The following is an 18,794-nucleotide window of genomic DNA, read 5'->3' as shown; positions in this document are numbered from 1 at the left end:
AAAGTACATTATGAGTGTGCAAAGAAGTGTATTTTTTAAACAAATATTTTTGCAATAATAATAAACCAAAGTTCTGCAAGGAAGACTTTCCTGATAAAAGTGAGGAAAACAGCAAATTATCCTATTACTGGAATTAGTCTGTAATTCCCATACTTTCTAAATTGTCTATAATTTTCCTAAATTCTTGTGTCAGTAGTGAAAGAAGAAAGAAATGGAATGAATTAGATATTTCCAGTTTGGTAGAGAGTGCTGCCACAGTTCAAAAAGTGGCACAGTTGAAAATATTTCAATCTTTTGTTATTGTGGAACAATTGAGCTTAATGAGTGTATGAGTTATTATAAGTAACAAAACCTAAGTTTAGAAGTGTAACAAGACATTCAGGGAGATGGATTTGACATGTTCATCTCCCTAAGAATAAAAGCAGAAAAGGGTTTAGTTATTTTTTTTTGTGGAAACTGAGAATCATTTTCTGTTTGTTGTCCAAATAGTGTAAACCTTTCACACATTGCAAACTTTGTTGGATTGTACGACACTCTTAAGTGTAGAATAATTGAATCCATGTTTGACTTGTCTATGTAAAGTTTTCCTTTATTTTGCTTTTTTAATCCTAAAGTTGTTCAAAAGCCAAAATAAAGACTTTTGATTAATTTTAACACTTTTAATAATCTATGCTCAGTGTAGAACAATACTTAATCAGTTCAGGTGTTTTAGATTTTGAACTAGCGATGATCAAATGCAGTCAAGACAGAAAAAATACACACCATAATGATTATAACTAGTAACCATTAGCAGGTCACAGCGTTTAAAGCACTTACAAAAAATTGGGGGATTCTTCTATGCCTTTGTAAGCAAGATACAGTAACAAATCTTGCTTAGTTGATTCTGTCATCACAACAGAGCAATTTTCTTTCTTACATCAAAGTAACAAGCTTGAAATTAAATCCATGGAATCAAGCTTGAACCAAAAACCTTCATAACTAGTCTCAGTTGTACAGATCAGAGGTCAGCAACCTTAACAATCCAGAAAGCCAATTTTACTCTTGGACCACCTAAAAAAATTGTCAAGAGCTGTTAACTTTATATGGTTCTGAAAAATGATAGCTTATCGATCAACTTTATGTTTCATTGTAAAACCATTGTCAGAAAAAGATAAACAGAAATTAAAGATCATTTCAGCTGGGTCACAATGTCAAAGGATACTAATCTCATCGTCACGTTGTTTAAGCATTTCGTTCAGTTTAGTCAGTTCTGCTGCTGAACTGGAATTGCTGATTTGGGGTTCCTCTCTACTTCCAGTTGGTAACAGTTGTTGATCATTGCGTCCAGTTTTGGCACCTTTTCTGTCCAAAATCACTGACTGCTAAAAAAAAAGAACATAGAAAGAGAAAGCTTACCCAGCTGTGATAAATGCAGGTTTTGAACAGCCCATCTGCTCAGAAAACTAAATATTGTTAGTAATGTGGCAGTGGCTTCTCAAAATTTTTCAAACACCTAAATATACTGTCTTTAAAAATTATAGTGTATTGAAAAAGTATTGCTCTATTTTTAAATGCATATCACTTTGCAGACCAGAATTCATGACATTAAAAATCACATCCACTTGGATGTGGAAATACCCCAAACTCCAGACGGAGACTCTATTGAAGTATAGATTTTATATATGTCATATGCAGAAGCAGGTTGCTTTCATGTGACAGAGGAGCTTTGCTCAACAAAGAAGATTCTAACTGTATTACTGACGTTATTAAACCAAAGCTGCATCTGGAAACAAAAAAGACAGGCCACAAATATTGAAGTAAGAACATGTGTCTGTTTGATCTTAAGCGTTTTTGGTTATTTATCAAGGTGTCTAAGTGTGAATCTGTGCTTGTATAAAATAGGTACGTGTTTTAATTTGTTACCGAAAAGTGTGAGGATAAAATGCCGAGAAGGGTAGAAACAATTAGCGCTCAGCACCATGTATTCCCAAATTAATTTCAAACATATGCATATGCTTTGACATAAATCGTTTTATTGTAGCTCTGGTAGGATGTTTAGGATTTTTTTTTCCCACAGTGAGGTGAACTTCCACCAAACTCTGAAGTCTTGTAGCCTCAAACAGATTTTATTCCGGAATTGAGGAGATCTTCTTTTGAATCCCCTCTGTACTTGCTGACTTTGTCAAGCATCCTCAAAAGGATGATGCTGCCACCACCAGGTGCCAGGTTCCTTTCCTATATGCCTCATATAAGTTAGTAGAGTACTTTCTCACAGATATTTGCTGGGAGCACTCCATGCATGATTGAACACACTAGGTTTTTCAACAATTTCAACAAGATTTGTGGAGGGCAAGAGATTAGGAAGTTCAGAATTTTAATAGGAAAAAAAAGCCTTTTTTCTTCCACGTTATGTTGTATTTTATGTTCAGTTATATAAAATTCCAATAAACTATACTAAAGCTTGCGGCTTTAGCATGACAACATGTGAAATATTTCTTGGGCTGTGAATACTTTTGGGAGGCTCATAAAACCTCATGAAGCTCAACTGGATTGGCAAATTTATGGAACTGTAGTTCACTGTGATTGTCAACACAAACAATCATGAAAAAGAAAAAAAAAAAAACACTGCACATCAGAGTTCACCCTGAAACAAGGACAAGTTGAGAATCAGAATCCTATGTCAGGACCAAAGAAGAAGGAAATGGAATTTAAACCAGACACATTTCAACAGGTTTCTTGGAACCAAACTGAGGTGTTACTTGCAGGAATGTAAACTGAACAGGAGATAGAGTTTGTGCATCATAACAAGCTGTAGGGAATATAAACAGACAACTACATGAGATCTGGCACTGCATCTGGTGGATGCTTCGGCTCCAACCAAACCAGAGTGAGTATTGGATAAGTTTTTTTCTTGGCCATTTGGAGCAGCAGTAGAAGCAGCAGCAACAATACACTTTCTGTTTGTAAAATGGTGTCCAAAAAAACCAAAAAAACTGACATTTGCACTCAATCATTTTGTCCAGATACCATAACAAAAGAGCTTCATGAAACATATCAAATTTACTGTTTAGTGTAAAAACCATCATGGACAATAATTCATGACATATATGTTCTTCTAAATAACTGATAATTTACTTGTTTTTGAGCTTGAGTTTATATTTACTGATTTATATCTTAGATGAAAAAAACACCAAAAAAAAAAAATATGCAACACTGTAATACTTGTGAAAAAAGTAAAAAAAAAATGAAACTTTCGTTATTTTTAAAACTGTCTCATAGATCCATATTTGGATAATAGTAAGACACGATGATCAGATCCATTGTGTTTTTTTACGTAACTGTACGAGTTATGTTAAGAGCAATAACTTTCTCATAGAAATATGAAAAAATTAACAAATGAACTAGCTGAAATTGTCATAGGATGTGAATCATGTGCCACAGTGGCAAGACAGAAAACTAAAAAAAGGAGGCAATATTTCATAAATAAAATTAGCAGAAGCAAAAGGCAGGTTATACAAAACACATTTCTGCAGTCACTTCACAAACAGAGGCAGTACTGATCATTTTACCTTCATCAGGAAGAAACAGTGCTGTATCTTTCTCATGTCAGGTCCCAGGGAGAGAGTCACATCTGGATCTGGATCATTCAGAAAGGCTTTGACTAACTCGTCCAACCTAAAAAGCCAAGATACAAAAATAAACACAGACTTACTTTTAGCAATGCCAAAATTCATGTTATAATCTTCCATCACATTCCCTGAACAGGCTCCCAAATGCTTAATGGCTTCATCCGGGCAGTTTAAAATGTGGGTCTCGTCAAAGAAAACTATTTACATCAACGTGAGTTTCAGCTCCACTGGAGCGACCTGTTGATAAACTATCGCTAAATGATAGTCCAAACACTGCATCCCAACATGCAGATGAAGCCACTAGAAAAGACCAGAAAGCATCCATCCAGACGGATCAAATGCAGGCATGACAATGTGCGGTTCTTGATTTTCTGTTACATGTCCAGCTTAGAAACAGGCCAGGTTTATATGATGGAGGGCTTAACACAAACATGCTGGCCTTCGAGAGTTTGTGATTTTAGTTTTCTGAAAATTTCTTGATGTCATGCACAATTATTTTATAAAAACAACAAATAAAAAAGTACTCCTAATATAATTAAGTTTTACGTTACAAACAATTTAAGTGTGTAAATTATTTAAGTGATTAACAATGTGGGCATTTGGTTGCAGTGGGTTTTACTTATGAACTGCTTACAAATGCAAGCCCTTAAGATTTATTTACAAAACTTTCAAGAGTCATGTATCCTTTTCCTTTACATTCACATCTATGCACTAGGTCTATCAAAAATGTACATAAACTTCAATCTAATCTCCTTTATTTTTGTGAAAGAGGCTACTGAAGGGGAAATTTTCCAAGTCTTTAATGAAACCTGTGGTCTCGCCCAAGACAACCAGATATGTTTAAGTTGATGAAATCTAAATTAAGTCCTGATGAATATCTATCAGTAAAAGCAGTAGCCTAATGGATCCTATATTCTTACATTCTTATAAATCCTGTTTGGCTGTTCAGGTATTTGCAATTCCCAAATTTTGAAATAGAAAATTCCAGACATTTAGGACTAAGATGTCTGATTGTTTCACAGAACACCTGAGGCATTTTGATATCTAAATAAAAGTAAACTAAAAATGCAGAGTTAATATTTGGACACTCAGTTTTTTTATGATATTAACCAGAATAGATAATTATATGTTTTTTGTTTCACAGACAAGATACATATTATTTGGTTTGCTTTATTTTAATGCTTGTTTTGTTAAATTTTTGGTGCTTTTTGGAAAAGAAAAACAACAATGACATTTTTGAAAATCAGAGAAAGCATACTTTTGTATCTCCTCTTCAGTTAGCTGCTCCTGTCTCTGCTCTCCTGTCACAATTGCCAGCTCTTCGTTCAGGAACTGGATCTCTCTTCTCAAACGTGCAATGAGCTGAAAGATGCAAGAGGTTTGACACACAATAAGAGAGGAAAATCGAAGTCCACAAATGAAGAGATCCTGTCCTGTTTATTTGGCCTTTTACTATAATCCAAAGAATACAACATAGAGTTCATGGTGTGTCAACAGAAGCTACAGCATTAGTTTGAGGATTCACATCAGATGTCCTGAGGGCAAAAAGCAACGCAACACAGCCAGAGAAATGCTCGACTTTTCCAGCTCTGTTTGAATATTTTGGTCACATTGCAAATACAATTCTATTTCCGTTTTTAGTATTAATTTTATGTGATAGAAAAAGTAATTAATAAATAAAAAGCGGAAAGAAAAGTTTTGAGTTTTTTTATACATCAAATGCTTGGTATGCTTATAGCTATCAGCTAGGACTTTAGCTAGACCACTTCAAAATTCCAGTAATTTTTCTAGTCAGAAGAAACATTTTGGTTAATGTCAGTCCTCTTTTACCATCAACTGTCCTCTTCCTGTGGATAGTTGGTATCTTTAACAGAAGATACCAACTGTGTATCACTAACTCAGCAGTGTTCCTCAAATTCTAACTAGGTTAGTTTAAGTAATAGCTAATACAAGGTCAAAGGTCAGACTAAGTGATCTAACGAAAGTAAACAGTGGTAATTTTAGCTGATCTAAAACGAGCAAAATGCCCAGATACTGTTGATTCAGGATGCTACAGAACGAAAACACAGCTATGCTGAGGTTTTTGAGTGGGTGCCATTTCACTCAACAATGATTATGTTCCTAATCCACCCCATATCGTATGTTTCAACACTGAATATCATGGCTTGACCGTTCCTTCACCAGAGCCGCTCCCTGGCTCTTTTTGTTAGAACCACTGCTCTGATGGTAATTCTCCCAGCTGCATCCTTAAAAATCTGACCGCTGGCTGTTGGTCAGCGGGATGGTGTAGTCTATTTCAGAGCAAAAAATCCCACACGGGCACCACAGTACCAAGGCAGACTTACATATTCTAAGGCTAAAAAATGACTTAGGCCATAAAAATGATGAGGTAGTTTTGGGTTTTTCTTGTACAAACTCATGTTAGGGCACCAATGCAGCACACTGTAATGACAATATCAGAAGATGTACAGAGCCTTGCAAAAATAGGCTTTAGAACTTTTTCACATTTTGTCTTGTCAAAAAAAAAAAAAAAAATATCACTGTGTGGCAAGCATGTTCTTCAATCATCTTTAGTCTAGGTCTGGAACATGTAAAATAATGTATTCTAAATGCACAAAGGCCTTTCTAAAAAAAATGGCAGTCCAAAGAGTGCAAGAAATCCTGGGTTCAAGATGGACTAAATCATTTTAGTCCAGTGCAAGCAATTACTTTCATAGGTCACCTAATTGGTAAATAAAGTCACCTTTGCTCAGACATTAAACATCTCTGTCAGGCATGCTCAATTATTGGTATGCAAATTGAAGTAGTAAGGCACAATTCACCAAGACAAAATTATTCATCCGAACTGTCAAAAAAAGTCAAATACATGCCACAAGTTTTGAGTTTAGAAAGAGTGTATGCTTTTTTTATATATATTCTGTAAATTTATGCCTCACTTTGTGTTGATCATTTACATAAAATCTAAAAAATAAAAACTTTTGGTTCATAAAATCTAAAAAAGATGTGGAAAAGTGCAAAGAGTGTTATTACAGTTGCTAGGTACTGTAAATGTGCAATTTTGGAACAGCTCTGCCATCACCTAAAATTCAAACTATGTCGTTACACAATTACATGTAAAACATTAACACAGTGCTTACTTTAGAATACACCTCCTCCTCTTGTACACGCAAACCACCCACAATAAACTGTAAGCATTGCAGTATAACCACAGGTTTCACTTTAAATGCATGTATACAGCATCCCACTCCCAAACATGTTGCTATTACAGGGGCCTCTTTTTATGAGGGGAAAGGAGGCACAATTTCCTATTACCAGCTACATGTGGACTGCACTCATTGCTTCCAACAGCAGAAACATTTGACTGAACTTTCTCCAAACACATGAGGAGATGTTGCACCCACTTTCTGAAACTCTCGTGTTGGTTAGTGAGAGGAAATTTCTGTTTGAGTCACAGGTATCTACTAATTGGAGTCGTCTGTCTAAGGTACACAAAATAAATGCAACAATAAGTTGTGGAGGCATCTTAAAAGAGCAAATGACTGCAGAAAATCTCCACTGGCAAACAAAAACCAGCATTTGGTCTACAACTGACCTTTGTGCCCTTAGAGAAAATTACACCCTAATATGGTCAGGTCACTGCAGCAGACTTCATTATAAGCACAGGTCACTTTCAACACCTCATTCTTTCCCATTTTCATGAAAGACTTGCTAAATATTTTGTCTGGTCTGGTTGGTTTCCTGCTTTTCAGAAATCCATTTAGTATCCTGGCTGCAGCATAGCATTAATTAGGCAATGTGGCAAATATAATAGTGATGTGAAAACTGCAGCTTTTCAAATCAGTTACCACAATAAGCAAGTCCAATAGGAGATTAACAGCTCTCCAATAGGCTGTCGTGTAAAGTGACATCCCGAACCTCAATAAATTACATTTTTATAAATGATAAAATACACTCCAGGCTTTGCTTTATTCCTTCTCACACTTTTTCTTGTAGAGATGGTAAGCAGGCAGCAACAGGAGAGAAAAAGCAAAAGACAAGATAAAACTTATAAACAGAGGAAGGAGGTTGAGTTTGCCTGAAGCTGTAACTCTGTCAGACCCAAATGGGAGCAGCCAGACGCTGTCACAATTACTGGGGCCAGCCGCAGACTCTTATAAAAATACCTCTCAAGGGTTTGCAAGTGGACAGCCAAATCTTAGCAGCAGGATTACAGTAGCAGTTGATTCTGAGGAAGATCTGAGTGGAAGCAGAGGACGTGGACGCAGCTGTGAAGACTCAGAACTGATCCCTTCAGAGGGACATTTCAACACCATGTTGACTTTCAGCTACACTCCAGCACCATAACGTTTATGATACATGTTCACAAGGGAAAGAATGTAAATTACACTCAGCATGTCAAAAACTGTGTTGTATAAAACAGGACATTTTTCACATTTACATTTCTAAATTAAAGGTTTACAACTTCGCAATCAGAGGAGTCAGTCCAGCTACAGTTACTCAATTATAGCTGCAAATGTATATTTTTGATACAACACAGAAAATTTGCTACTTAAAAAAAAAAAAAAATCTAGTTTTAGATTAAGTAAGTTAAGACGTTACCTTTAGTAGGGAACTAAAGATGTGATGAAACCCAACTGTTTTTTATCATCTCAAGAATTATTACTTGTACTATTAGTATTGCTCTACTGTTGGAATTTTATGAAAATATTTCAAAACTTATTGTAGCTATTAAAAAAAATTAGTATTTCTATATCTCACTACATTATCTCGTTCCTTATTGTTACTAGCCAAAGAAAGACCTATTGCGAAAGCTTGAAAAAGCAACTTGTTGCTCCATATCCACCTGTTGCAGAACCCAGTTTTTTACATCTCCAAACTCAAAGTTCCTAATTTTGAAAGGCATTGCGTAAGTATAAATACAAAATCTGAGTATGAATTTTAGATTATCCCACAACACTTATGTGTTACATATAAGATGTTCTACAGGGAACCAGGGAAGGTGAATTGATAGCTCACTTCTATGTGTGTCGTATTTAAAAATGAGCATAATTTGGGTTGGAATAACATTTTTTTAATATACTGTATTGTTTATCATGTTGACAGTAGGGCAGGAAGACTTTCACTTTCTTTTTCTCATATTTATTCAGAACTAGAAAATACCAAAATCAAGTTAATTATTTTCCAAACCTTTCAAGAGGGACTAAATAAACCTGATAAAGTTAAATACAAAGAGCATAAGGATGCAAAGTTATAGGCACATAAAAAAAAATAAATCAAAAATTGCAAAGAAAAACTAAAGCTGTGACATTGTCATGGAACTTTAAAGGGGCTGGTTAGTCACTTAAATCCAGTCGATGATCTTTTCCATAATACTTGGCAGATAAATATATACACATTTTCCTACTGAAATGTTTCCTCTAAAAAATGTAATGTATTTGTATAAAATATGCGAAACAACAATTTGTTAAAAGTGAACAGGATAGACAAAAATGCAAACACGACATGTGAGCTGTCTAAATACCATAAGCTAGATAGATATTCATGTGGTCTAAGATGTGAAAATCCCTGCTGTGAAAGTGACTAACACTGGAAATATAATTTCATTCCAAAATCAAACATTTAGTTTTTATAACTAAATTAGAGATAATGTCAAAGCTTTGACGACCCACTTTAGAATGGCCAAGATTGTGTCGTTGGTGGGCTAGCTGACGTGTTGTTTCAAGCAAAGTGCAACATGATTCTGAAAGTCTCACCAATGCAGGATCCAATTCTTCGTTCAGTTTGGCCTCGTTCTTGATGAGAGCCACTCGCTGAGCAAAGCGGCAAGTAGAGATTGACTCCTGAACAAAAACAATTTTAACAATCAGTCGCTGTTTCTCCGGAGGACAATAAGGGAGACAATAAAAACACTCATGTAATGATTTGATAATAATAACTTTTTCAAAATAAGCTCAATCTTCCGTAGTGAGCTGCCTGGCATAAAATCTTGCTGACGATATTCTTTTGCACACATCTCTTAGCTGTAATTTTGATTATTTTTTTTCTTTAAAAAAGAACTTTGTGAAGCATTGTCTATGTAAGGTGTTAAAAACAAAAATTACTCGCATTGTGCTGTTGAATTTTTTTTTTCTACATATACCAAACATTTTTCGAAATACTTGTGATGAACCTAAATATTTGGTGTGACTGGAGGCACATGAGCATTCTGGCATTTCAAAATCAACTTGGACATCAGAAAACACTTTGATTTCTTATTTTTCTTCCTATTTCTTTCTACCTACTAACATTTTTACAATTTTTTAATGGTTTAACAGAATATGGTATCCAAACAGGGTTATGGATGCCGATACTTACATCTAGATTCCGTTTGTCGACCGCCATGTTGGCGATCATGGTGGTCATACAGTTGCCGCCAAGGCTGTCCCTTAGCACTGATGTTAACATGGAGTTTCTGTATGGAATATGGGAACGATTCTTCTCTGACAATGCTATTATCACCTGAGGACAGGACCCAGAAAATGAACCACTTCTATGATACACAGGAGTGTTTACAATCAGTCAATCAGAAAAAGGTTAGACAATCTAAAAATAGGTACAAAAACAGTCAGGAAACAGAAATAGTTTTTACTTTCCCTTCAAATGCTTCTTTGCAGAAACACACATCGATTATTTCAGTTTGCAACACAATCCAACAACTTAATTTGCTTAAACAATTAGAAATATGTAGATGATTTCCAAAAAAGCACCAGATGGAATAAGTGGTTGCATGACAGGAATAGTGTTATCAGAACATTTTGATATTATGATGCAATGTTTTAGGTCATATTTTGCCCCTTTTTATTCTGTAAACACAACTTAAAACCTGTTTTTCATAATTTATTGTTGTTGCTCCTTATTACTAACAAACTACTTCCTGATGAGATGAAAAAATTGTTAAAAATCAGGACAATCTTTAAATAAAGATGAGTATACCTGCTCTAGATAGTGGAGTGACAGGTTGATGTACTTGGCCTCAGTGAGTAACTGCCCATCCAGGCCCGTCTTACTGACTCGATCCGACCCGGCCAGGTCCACCAAGTGCAGTTTGGATCGGCACAGGGTAGCTGAGCCGGGTTCACGCCTACACAGATGTATGGTGAAAACACAGTGCGAACGAGTGGAGGCCTGATTCATGGGGGTCTGAGAAAGACAAGAACCAAGAACAAAAAGATACATTAGAGGGCATTTAGGTTAGTTTTGATAGATCTTGTTTGTCCCTCTTAGCTAACAGGAAAGCTGCAAACATGTGGACCAACACAATGTACACAGATAATGGTGGCTTATGGATGGTCTTAGGAGAGAGACAGAAATAGAGTATGACTCACTTTCTACATGAAAACATCTTTAACCAAAAGAGGATGAGCGACTCCCGAGACCCACACTAAGAGGGAAAACAGATGGAATCTACACTACATTGTATTTTCTTATCCTGAGCCACTTCAACAAATTAAATGGAAAAGCACATGCCTCTAGATTTATGTTATTATGATGTGATTAAGAAAGACATTGCAGAAGAAAAACCTTTTTCTTTCTCTGTTAAAAAATATTTGATAAATTTACACATGACATCTCAGGCCCCTTAATTTGGAAAAAAGGTTTCCCTTAGCCATAAGTAGTTGACGTAAATGTGCCAACACCTGCTTGTTAGGGTCACAGAAGGTAATGACAGACATTTCTCTATCTTAACCTGCAGATGTCCTCCCTTTCCTCAGACCAAATTCCCTCACTCTGCACTTGTCCAGAGTGTATCCCTAAAGAAATGTGAGACAGCCTTTGGAGTTTAGAATAGGATCCTTTTCTGTATTTAAAAGGCATGACTGTAAGGTCATGAACAGGGACAGAGAGAAATTCTTCATAAATAATTTTAGTTTGTGCACCACTAGACCTCTGTGGATTACCATGATTGTTTCATTTGAGCTGAAAAGAAAAATCCTGTTAAAAAGCACTAAAAGGCCATGTTGATTTCCATCTAAAACCATGAAAAAATGTTTTTTAAAACTGAAGGATAAATATATGTCTATATTAAGATATCTATAAACAGTCACATCATACTGTGTCCAACGATCCAAACTAATTAAAAAATCTGTTCCCCCTTTCGCCTGTGGAGGATCTGCACCAAAAACTACTGAAGGAAACAACACTAAACCTCTGAAGAATGAAGAGGACCACAAAATATAAACAAAAAGGGAGTAGCGTTCGATTTTAGCGATTGTAGGATTTATCCACTGATATACATTATAGGTTTGGACATCGCCTATGAACCGTTGCATCTAGTGGCGTGCTCCTGTGCATCAATACATTGAATCATGAACACAAAGCCATACTGTTCCAATGTTGGATGAGCAGGAATCTGTCACAAAAATAGTAGTAGTGCCCTTATTTCTAACCCAATTTCTATAAAATATGGCTTAAATCAAAGATGGGAAAATTACTGTTGTTTTGATAAGGAAAATATGTATTCTCCCTAGACATAAATCTATAAACAGTTTGGTTCATGTCAGTTCTGTCAAGATGAAAGAAAGAACTAAACAAATGTATCTTTTATATTAGCCAATTTCATACTTTTATATTGGTTTATTCAAATTTAACCATTGATGGCTCCTGTACTTTGTGAAATATTTCATCCTATTTTGATGATTTAATTACAAACAAACAGAGGCAGTTAGTCCAGTTTTTGTAATTTATTGAAGTTTTTAAATTATTGCGATATTAATTTTCCCTCTGCTGTGCGTCGCCGCATAATCTACACTTTAATGTAGATTATGTTAAAGTTGTATGTCTGAATTGTTCACCATATTTTGAAAGTAACACAAACAATTAAAAATAACAGAAACAAAAAAAATATATTTTGGGATTTTTAGCAAAGGTTTGAAGAGTGGATTGCACATAATCTTTAACTGCTTAAATGTGTAACCAAGCAAAATTAAGCAGATAAAATATGTCTTTTTGCATTCAACAGTTAATAGTCTCACATCTACCAGCTGTTTTCTGCAGGTCTCACCATTTGCTCCGATCTCTAACTGTTGTGTTCTTTTCACCAAGATAATGATGGTTAATAACAAGACACTATCAATAGGATTGCATTGTCCATAATGGATGAGAGTGTGCACTATAATAGTCTAATTTTCATATTACTAGAGATGATAGGATTCTAGTATAAGGATGGTATGCAAGAGTAGTAAAGCATAAAACCTAAGACGATGCCGAAGGTGTCATACAACTATAATTTTACAAGCTATAAACTACAATCATAAATTCACACTGCATTGCAGTCATACTGCTCTGTTTGCACCACAGGCTTTTCTGACCACACACAGTGCTGGGAGGGAACATCACAAAAGGACATTCTGGTGACTAAAAGTGAAACACATAAAAAGGTTACACAAGTATGCAGTTCAGATTTAGACAAGCTGCAATGCACCCATTCCTACAGGTTCACTGCAGGGAGAAAACCATTTGGATGACAAAGTAAGTCAGAAAAAAACAGATGGGAGAAAAAAAATCCCCCAAAACATTGACAGAAGGGTTAGGTCTTCTGAGTTTTACATGAATGGATGTCATCTTTTATCCACATGGATGGGATTATGAGAAGAAAGAAGGCATTGCTGTTAACTTTATTGAAGCTCTTTGTGGAGAACAAACTTCTTGGGGGATTCTGTCAGAGATAAATGAACAATATTAAGGGTTCTTTGTTTCAAACTCTGGGGGACTTCTAGAGATGGAATTCCAGAGAAAACAAGCAAGTAAATCTCTCTATGTAGGTGGACGATTGTGGAGTCTCCCCAAAGGAAAGCTCATTTCCGTTTTTTAATCTGTTTCCAATAAAATATCCCTTCTAGTTTTACAGAATTGAACCCAGAAGGGTGTCATTTGGGTGGAACAGAACAAATGGATTACATTAAGTCAAACACGTGCCCCTCAGTTTACATTTCCCCTTAATAAAGAACCAAGGTTCTATCACATTTCTGAGTCATGCTTTTGTTTCATGGAAGAATCCCGACCACATCAAAAATTGACGTCAATGTCAACCAGTCTGTGACTGAAACCTTATCATCTGGGTCACTTTTACTGTCATCTATTTAATGACAGTAAAAGTGCCAGCAAACCAGTGACAAGAGTAAACAAGGTGAAATCAGCTTTTTTCCTCCAAAACCTCATGAATGTCATGTTGAAAAACTAAGGCTGAGCCACCACACATCTTGTCATCACTGAGGGGAGCTTGGGCGAGTGAAGAAAAGGCACCACATTATAAACATAAATTACAGAGAGAAAGCTGCGTTTTACTGGGAAAAGGAACTGATAAAAAGGCCCAATGTGGACCAAAATTATGTTTTAGAAGGGTAGTAAGGTAGCTTTTAGTATGTATATTGCATTTTAGGAACAACAACAATAATTCCTTATGCCACTTACCCTGAAAGTGGCCAGCGGAATTTTTGCTTACGGTTTAGTCTTGACGAGGATCACTGCATAAATTGTGTGTGTGTGCAGGCGTGTGCGTGTGTATGTATGTTTCCCTTTTTCTTACTTCAGCAATCATACGATTGGTGTCACCCAGGAAAAGCAGATTGAGAGCCTCCTCTACATTATCAGACTGCTGCATAGACAAATTCTTGAGATGGATGTTCTGTTCTGTATCTTCCATAATTATCACTTTCCTGTCAAAAAATAGCAAAATGTTTTTTAAAGACTTTTAAAAGACAATTATAGATTACATCATGCATCATAAAAATCTGAAGTCATGAATAAAACATAATGAGCAAAAGCTGGCAATGATTTCTTAGCAGAGAGAGGGAAAATAGCCAAAGTTAGCCAGATGGCTGGAGGTAAATGTCCTAGTCAAAGACCACAACTAAATCCAAACAACAATCTGTTTTTAAAGTTATTTTAGAAAAACAAATGGGCAAAAATTGTATTATCTCTACTCAAAAGCTTTGCAGGTGACCCTATAACAAACATTTTGGAAATCACAAGTATTTTATGCCATTTTAAAATTACGCTCTACTTTGTTTTTGACAACTACATAAAATCCTAATATTACATTGAAGTTTTTATGTGAAAAAAAATACAGTTCAAGAAATATGAACACTTTTGAAAGGCATTGTATGTGATTACAAAAAATTAAAGAATGTTAATTCTTTATTTTGAATAAAGAATGTTAATTCTTTATTTTTGATAGACTAGTAGGATTGATTCCTAGATTTTTTTAAACCTGGAATATTAAATAAAAATGTCAGAGCTGCACACATTTATTGAATGACTTCATACTTCAAAATTTAACACAAAACTAAAAGCACAATGTTAAATGTGCCAATTATGTCATCCATTTACCTCCCAGGGCCTTGGCGTCACTCAGCACCAAATCCAAACAGTCTGCCCTGCAGACTTGTCTCACATGTGATTTATCTATCTGGGTGTTCATAACTTGATAACAGACAGGGCCAGATCTTAAAAACAAACAGGTGATTGTTTCTCGCCCACATCAGGCGATTTGAAACACAGATGGGACTAAATTACTCCCGTGATCCTACCACATAATTTCCATCCAGCCACCGGTGATGTGAGAGTGCAACTACTTGACTGACTTGTCAAACAGGAGGAATGATTGGAGAACACATGCAGATAATTATGTTAACATGTGTAGGTAATTCAAGTGGTCTGATAAAACAATATTAATCTTATTGTCATTCAGAGCTGCGTCCTGGCAGATTAATTTTCCGCAACGACCAAGCCAACCTTAGACATAATTTGATTATTGGGCTTTTGCGAAAAAATGATATAAACATGGAATGAATGAGGGTAATTTGCAGACTTTTAAGAATCCAGATGATGGAAAGATGAGTGCGTAATGAAAACAGATGGAAAGTCAAATGTAAAGCAATATCAAATAGTACAAAAATTTCAGAAAGAAAGGAGACCATTCATTATTGGGAGTGAAGGAAAGATGGAGACAGACGTAAAATGGGGCAATTGTCACTGCCACTGCCTCTTTATGATTCAGCAAGTATGGCCACAGCATGGTTCACAACGGGCACTGGCTATTTCCAGAAGACTGTGATTTGTGGGTACCTAAAACCTTGACTTCAAGTCCAGAAGTGACTTAAAATGAAGTGGTACATGAAAAATACATACTATCACAGTGAAACTCATGTATGAGTTAATGTAAAGTCTAAAAGCCTGACTCATATGCCTTATTTTTTTCTCTAACAATGTATTTTTAGGTTCCAGTTTTACAAAGGAAAACAAAAAAATTTGAGAGAAAAACTGACGGTAGGTCCTCCAGTCGTGACGCCTCGTGTTTGGAATTCAGAAGGTCATATCCCACCTCGTTGTAAATCTCAAGATAGGAGATGTGCATAGTGTACATCATACTGCTCTCCTGTGAAGCAAAATTATATAAATCGAGACAGGGTAGGAGTACAAGCCATCAGATTTTATTACTATTTATATTTATTACTATTTATTTATCTGTTACATTTAGCAAGAAAAAAAAGTATTCATGCATAGAACAATCAATACTTTTGTCAAGCTTACATTATGCTGGAACTCAGGGTACTTTCCTTAACTTCCAAAAAGTAACATTTAGGTTCAAAGTAACCTGTAACTACTGTGAAAGTTCCAGAAAGTAACCCGTAAGTTCCAAAAAGTAGGTTCCAGAAAGTTACATATCAGTTCCAGAAAATTTTATGAACATTTTAGAAAGATATCTCTGCGAAACAAATTACAGAAAGTAGCCTCTAAATTATAGAAAGCTTTTAGGTTTTAGAAAGCCTACCCATGCATCTTTCCAAATTATTTAGGGAATCTGTACAAAAAAAATAGAGGTGCCTGCTCTGACCTGGTTCAAGCGTTCATACAGGTAGGACAGGGTGCGAGGTATAATACCACGATCTTCATAGCGCACAGCTCCTCCCGTGATGGTGAATGTTTTCCCACTTCCCGTCTGACCATAAGCAAATATGGTGCCATTGTAGCCAGCCAATACACTGCACAGAACAGATCATGAGCAACAAGAAAATTTCAAAGCATTTTTTTTCTGCAGATTTATTACATTCAGTTTGAATATGAGCAAATGTACAAAACTGTTGCAGAACTATTTTTTCAAACAAAAAGTTGTGATTAAATGAGTACTTCTAAGGTTTTATTAATCACTAAAACATCTGATCCTAAATACATGAATTCATCTTCAAGTATGCAAGTTATATTTCATTAATCTAACACAAAAAACTAGAAAAGACAAGCTAAATCCTGAATCTGCTTCTATGGACTTCCTCCTTTTAGTTCAATAATTTTCAGAAGAGTTTTCTCACTAGCAAGTTAGTCCCTATAAGCAATCTCTGTTTTAATTTCTGAAACTAACCTAAAGCCAATAAGAGTCTTTGTGAATAAAACCTGACACGTAAAATCCACATTAAAGCATGCCAGTGAATTCAGAGCTCCAATGGCGGCAGACATCTGCTGGTGAGGATGGAGTGCTTTGGAGTATGACTGACAGAAGGAGCCCAAACCTTCATAACTAGGCTGGGACTGCTGTATTTGGGTTTGGCATGAAGCTGCTCTTCTACACGTGCACAGAATGATTGAAACCAGTTTTTCTCTTAAATGACAAAACTATTGTGAGATGTGAGATTAAAACATCAAAAGTGGTCAAAACTGCAGTTGTTGCTCTACTTTGTTTTTGACAACCACATATATCTTCCACATATACGTGAAATAGCAGTGCAGGAAAACAGGCAGCTATAATAGAACATCTATCCACTCACTTGGATGGCCATTGGGCATCAGTACAATCAAGTCTGAGTCATGATGGTGATTGGCAGTGGGGAGAAAAGACGCAAGCTCAGTGTTTAGCTTAATGTCAGTACTAATGATGCGGGCTGGGCCGTGCCACTGAGGTTTGGGCGTTTCCCAGCTCTTGTTCCTGTTTACACCTCAGCTTTCCTGGCTACTGAACAGAAATGTCTGAACTTCAGCTGCAGGTCTCACTGCCTTGTGGAATGGATCACACAATACAGACAGTTGGTCTGTGCTGTCAGCCCAATATCATCAAACTGGCTCCTCTTCACCAACAACTTTTAAACTACTTCATGAGACACGAACAGAGAGGTTCATGTTACACCACAGCAAGACAGAAGTGAATTGCATATTTGTGGAGAGAAAATAAAATAAATAGCTCTCCTAATTTCCTACAAATTAAAATAATTAAAACAGTATTCAGTCCTCCTAATTTTTTGATACCCCAAAATAAAATCCAGTTGACTTAAGAAATCACTTAGTACAGATACAATTGAGCACAAAATCATTTCTCCTGTGAAGGACATAGAGCAGTGATTCTTAACCTGGGTTCGATCAAACCCCAGGGGTTCGATGAGTCAGTCTCAAGGATTCAGCGGAGCCTCTGCCGTGGAGGCAAAGACACGTTTGTGTAAAATCATGATGATATGCTCCGCTTGACCATCTGTTGCTGCAGAGGACCACGTTACATTGCTTGGCCAATTAGTACTGCGGGGAATTTAGTACGCGCAGTATTAGTAGTTGTACGTCATGTGGTTTATTTTTTAATATTTTAATTCATACTAAATAAGTTTAAAGGAGGTTACGCAGAGCTGCGTAATATATCTAACCAAAATGTCCATGTGTGCAAAATACCAACCCCAAACGATCAGATTCATATGATAGGTGCTGCTTTGATGAATCCCACACATGGGCTACAATAACATATTACTTCAGGTTTCTTCTTTTGAATTTCACATTCAACTACTGTCCGTTATACTCTCTTCTAATATAGACTCATATGGAAGAAGCTAACATTTCACGTAATTTGTGAGATGAGACCCAAATACATGTGTAGCTTTCAAGCCAAGGGCAAAATGCAGCAGAAAACTACAACAGCACATGACCCTGAGCACAATGCCCACACCAAACAAGAGGGTGTTGAAAGTGTCATCCTGTGTAATTGTTTTTTTTCGTCAGGGACGATGAGGTAGTTCGAGTTGAATATGGATGGAGGTAAATACAGGGCAACCCTGGAACAAAAAAAGCAGTTGACGTTCAACAGTCTCTACACAAGCAAGGCTCATGACAAGCGCATGATGGACTCTGTCCCTCTCTACTCTTCCTCCAAACTCTGAGATCTTAATTTCCGAATAA

General features: G+C 36.1%; 1 protein-coding gene across 2 annotated transcripts in view; it reads right to left on the bottom strand.

Annotated features, from left to right (window-relative positions):
• Positions 1 to 18,794, bottom strand: part of LOC129365143 (kinesin-like protein KIF6) — a 53,467-nt gene that overhangs the window by 28,477 nt on the left and 6,196 nt on the right. The window contains exons 4-12 of one of the 2 annotated variants that reach the window (XM_055038104.1): positions 16,483 to 16,630; positions 15,914 to 16,023; positions 14,173 to 14,302; positions 10,581 to 10,787; positions 9,963 to 10,106; positions 9,362 to 9,448; positions 4,867 to 4,970; positions 3,549 to 3,654; positions 1,202 to 1,361 (exon numbers count right to left, since the gene is read on the bottom strand). In XM_055038104.1, the coding sequence (XP_054894079.1) occupies positions 1,202 to 1,361; positions 3,549 to 3,654; positions 4,867 to 4,970; positions 9,362 to 9,448; positions 9,963 to 10,106; positions 10,581 to 10,787; positions 14,173 to 14,302; positions 15,914 to 16,023; positions 16,483 to 16,630 (1,196 nt within the window). The remainder of the gene's footprint in view (positions 1 to 1,201; positions 1,362 to 3,548; positions 3,655 to 4,866; positions 4,971 to 9,361; positions 9,449 to 9,962; positions 10,107 to 10,580; positions 10,788 to 14,172; positions 14,303 to 15,913; positions 16,024 to 16,482; positions 16,631 to 18,794) is intronic. The other variant, XM_055038105.1, reaches the window with a different exon arrangement.

The sequence above is a fragment of the Poeciliopsis prolifica genome, unplaced genomic scaffold, assembly GCF_027474105.1.
Source record: "Poeciliopsis prolifica strain line A6 unplaced genomic scaffold, Auburn_PproV2 SCAFFOLD013, whole genome shotgun sequence".
In the NCBI taxonomy this organism is placed as follows: Eukaryota; Metazoa; Chordata; class Actinopteri; order Cyprinodontiformes; family Poeciliidae; genus Poeciliopsis; species Poeciliopsis prolifica.
Note: the sequence above shows the minus strand (reverse complement) of the source record. Positions and strands in the feature narration are given on the sequence as shown.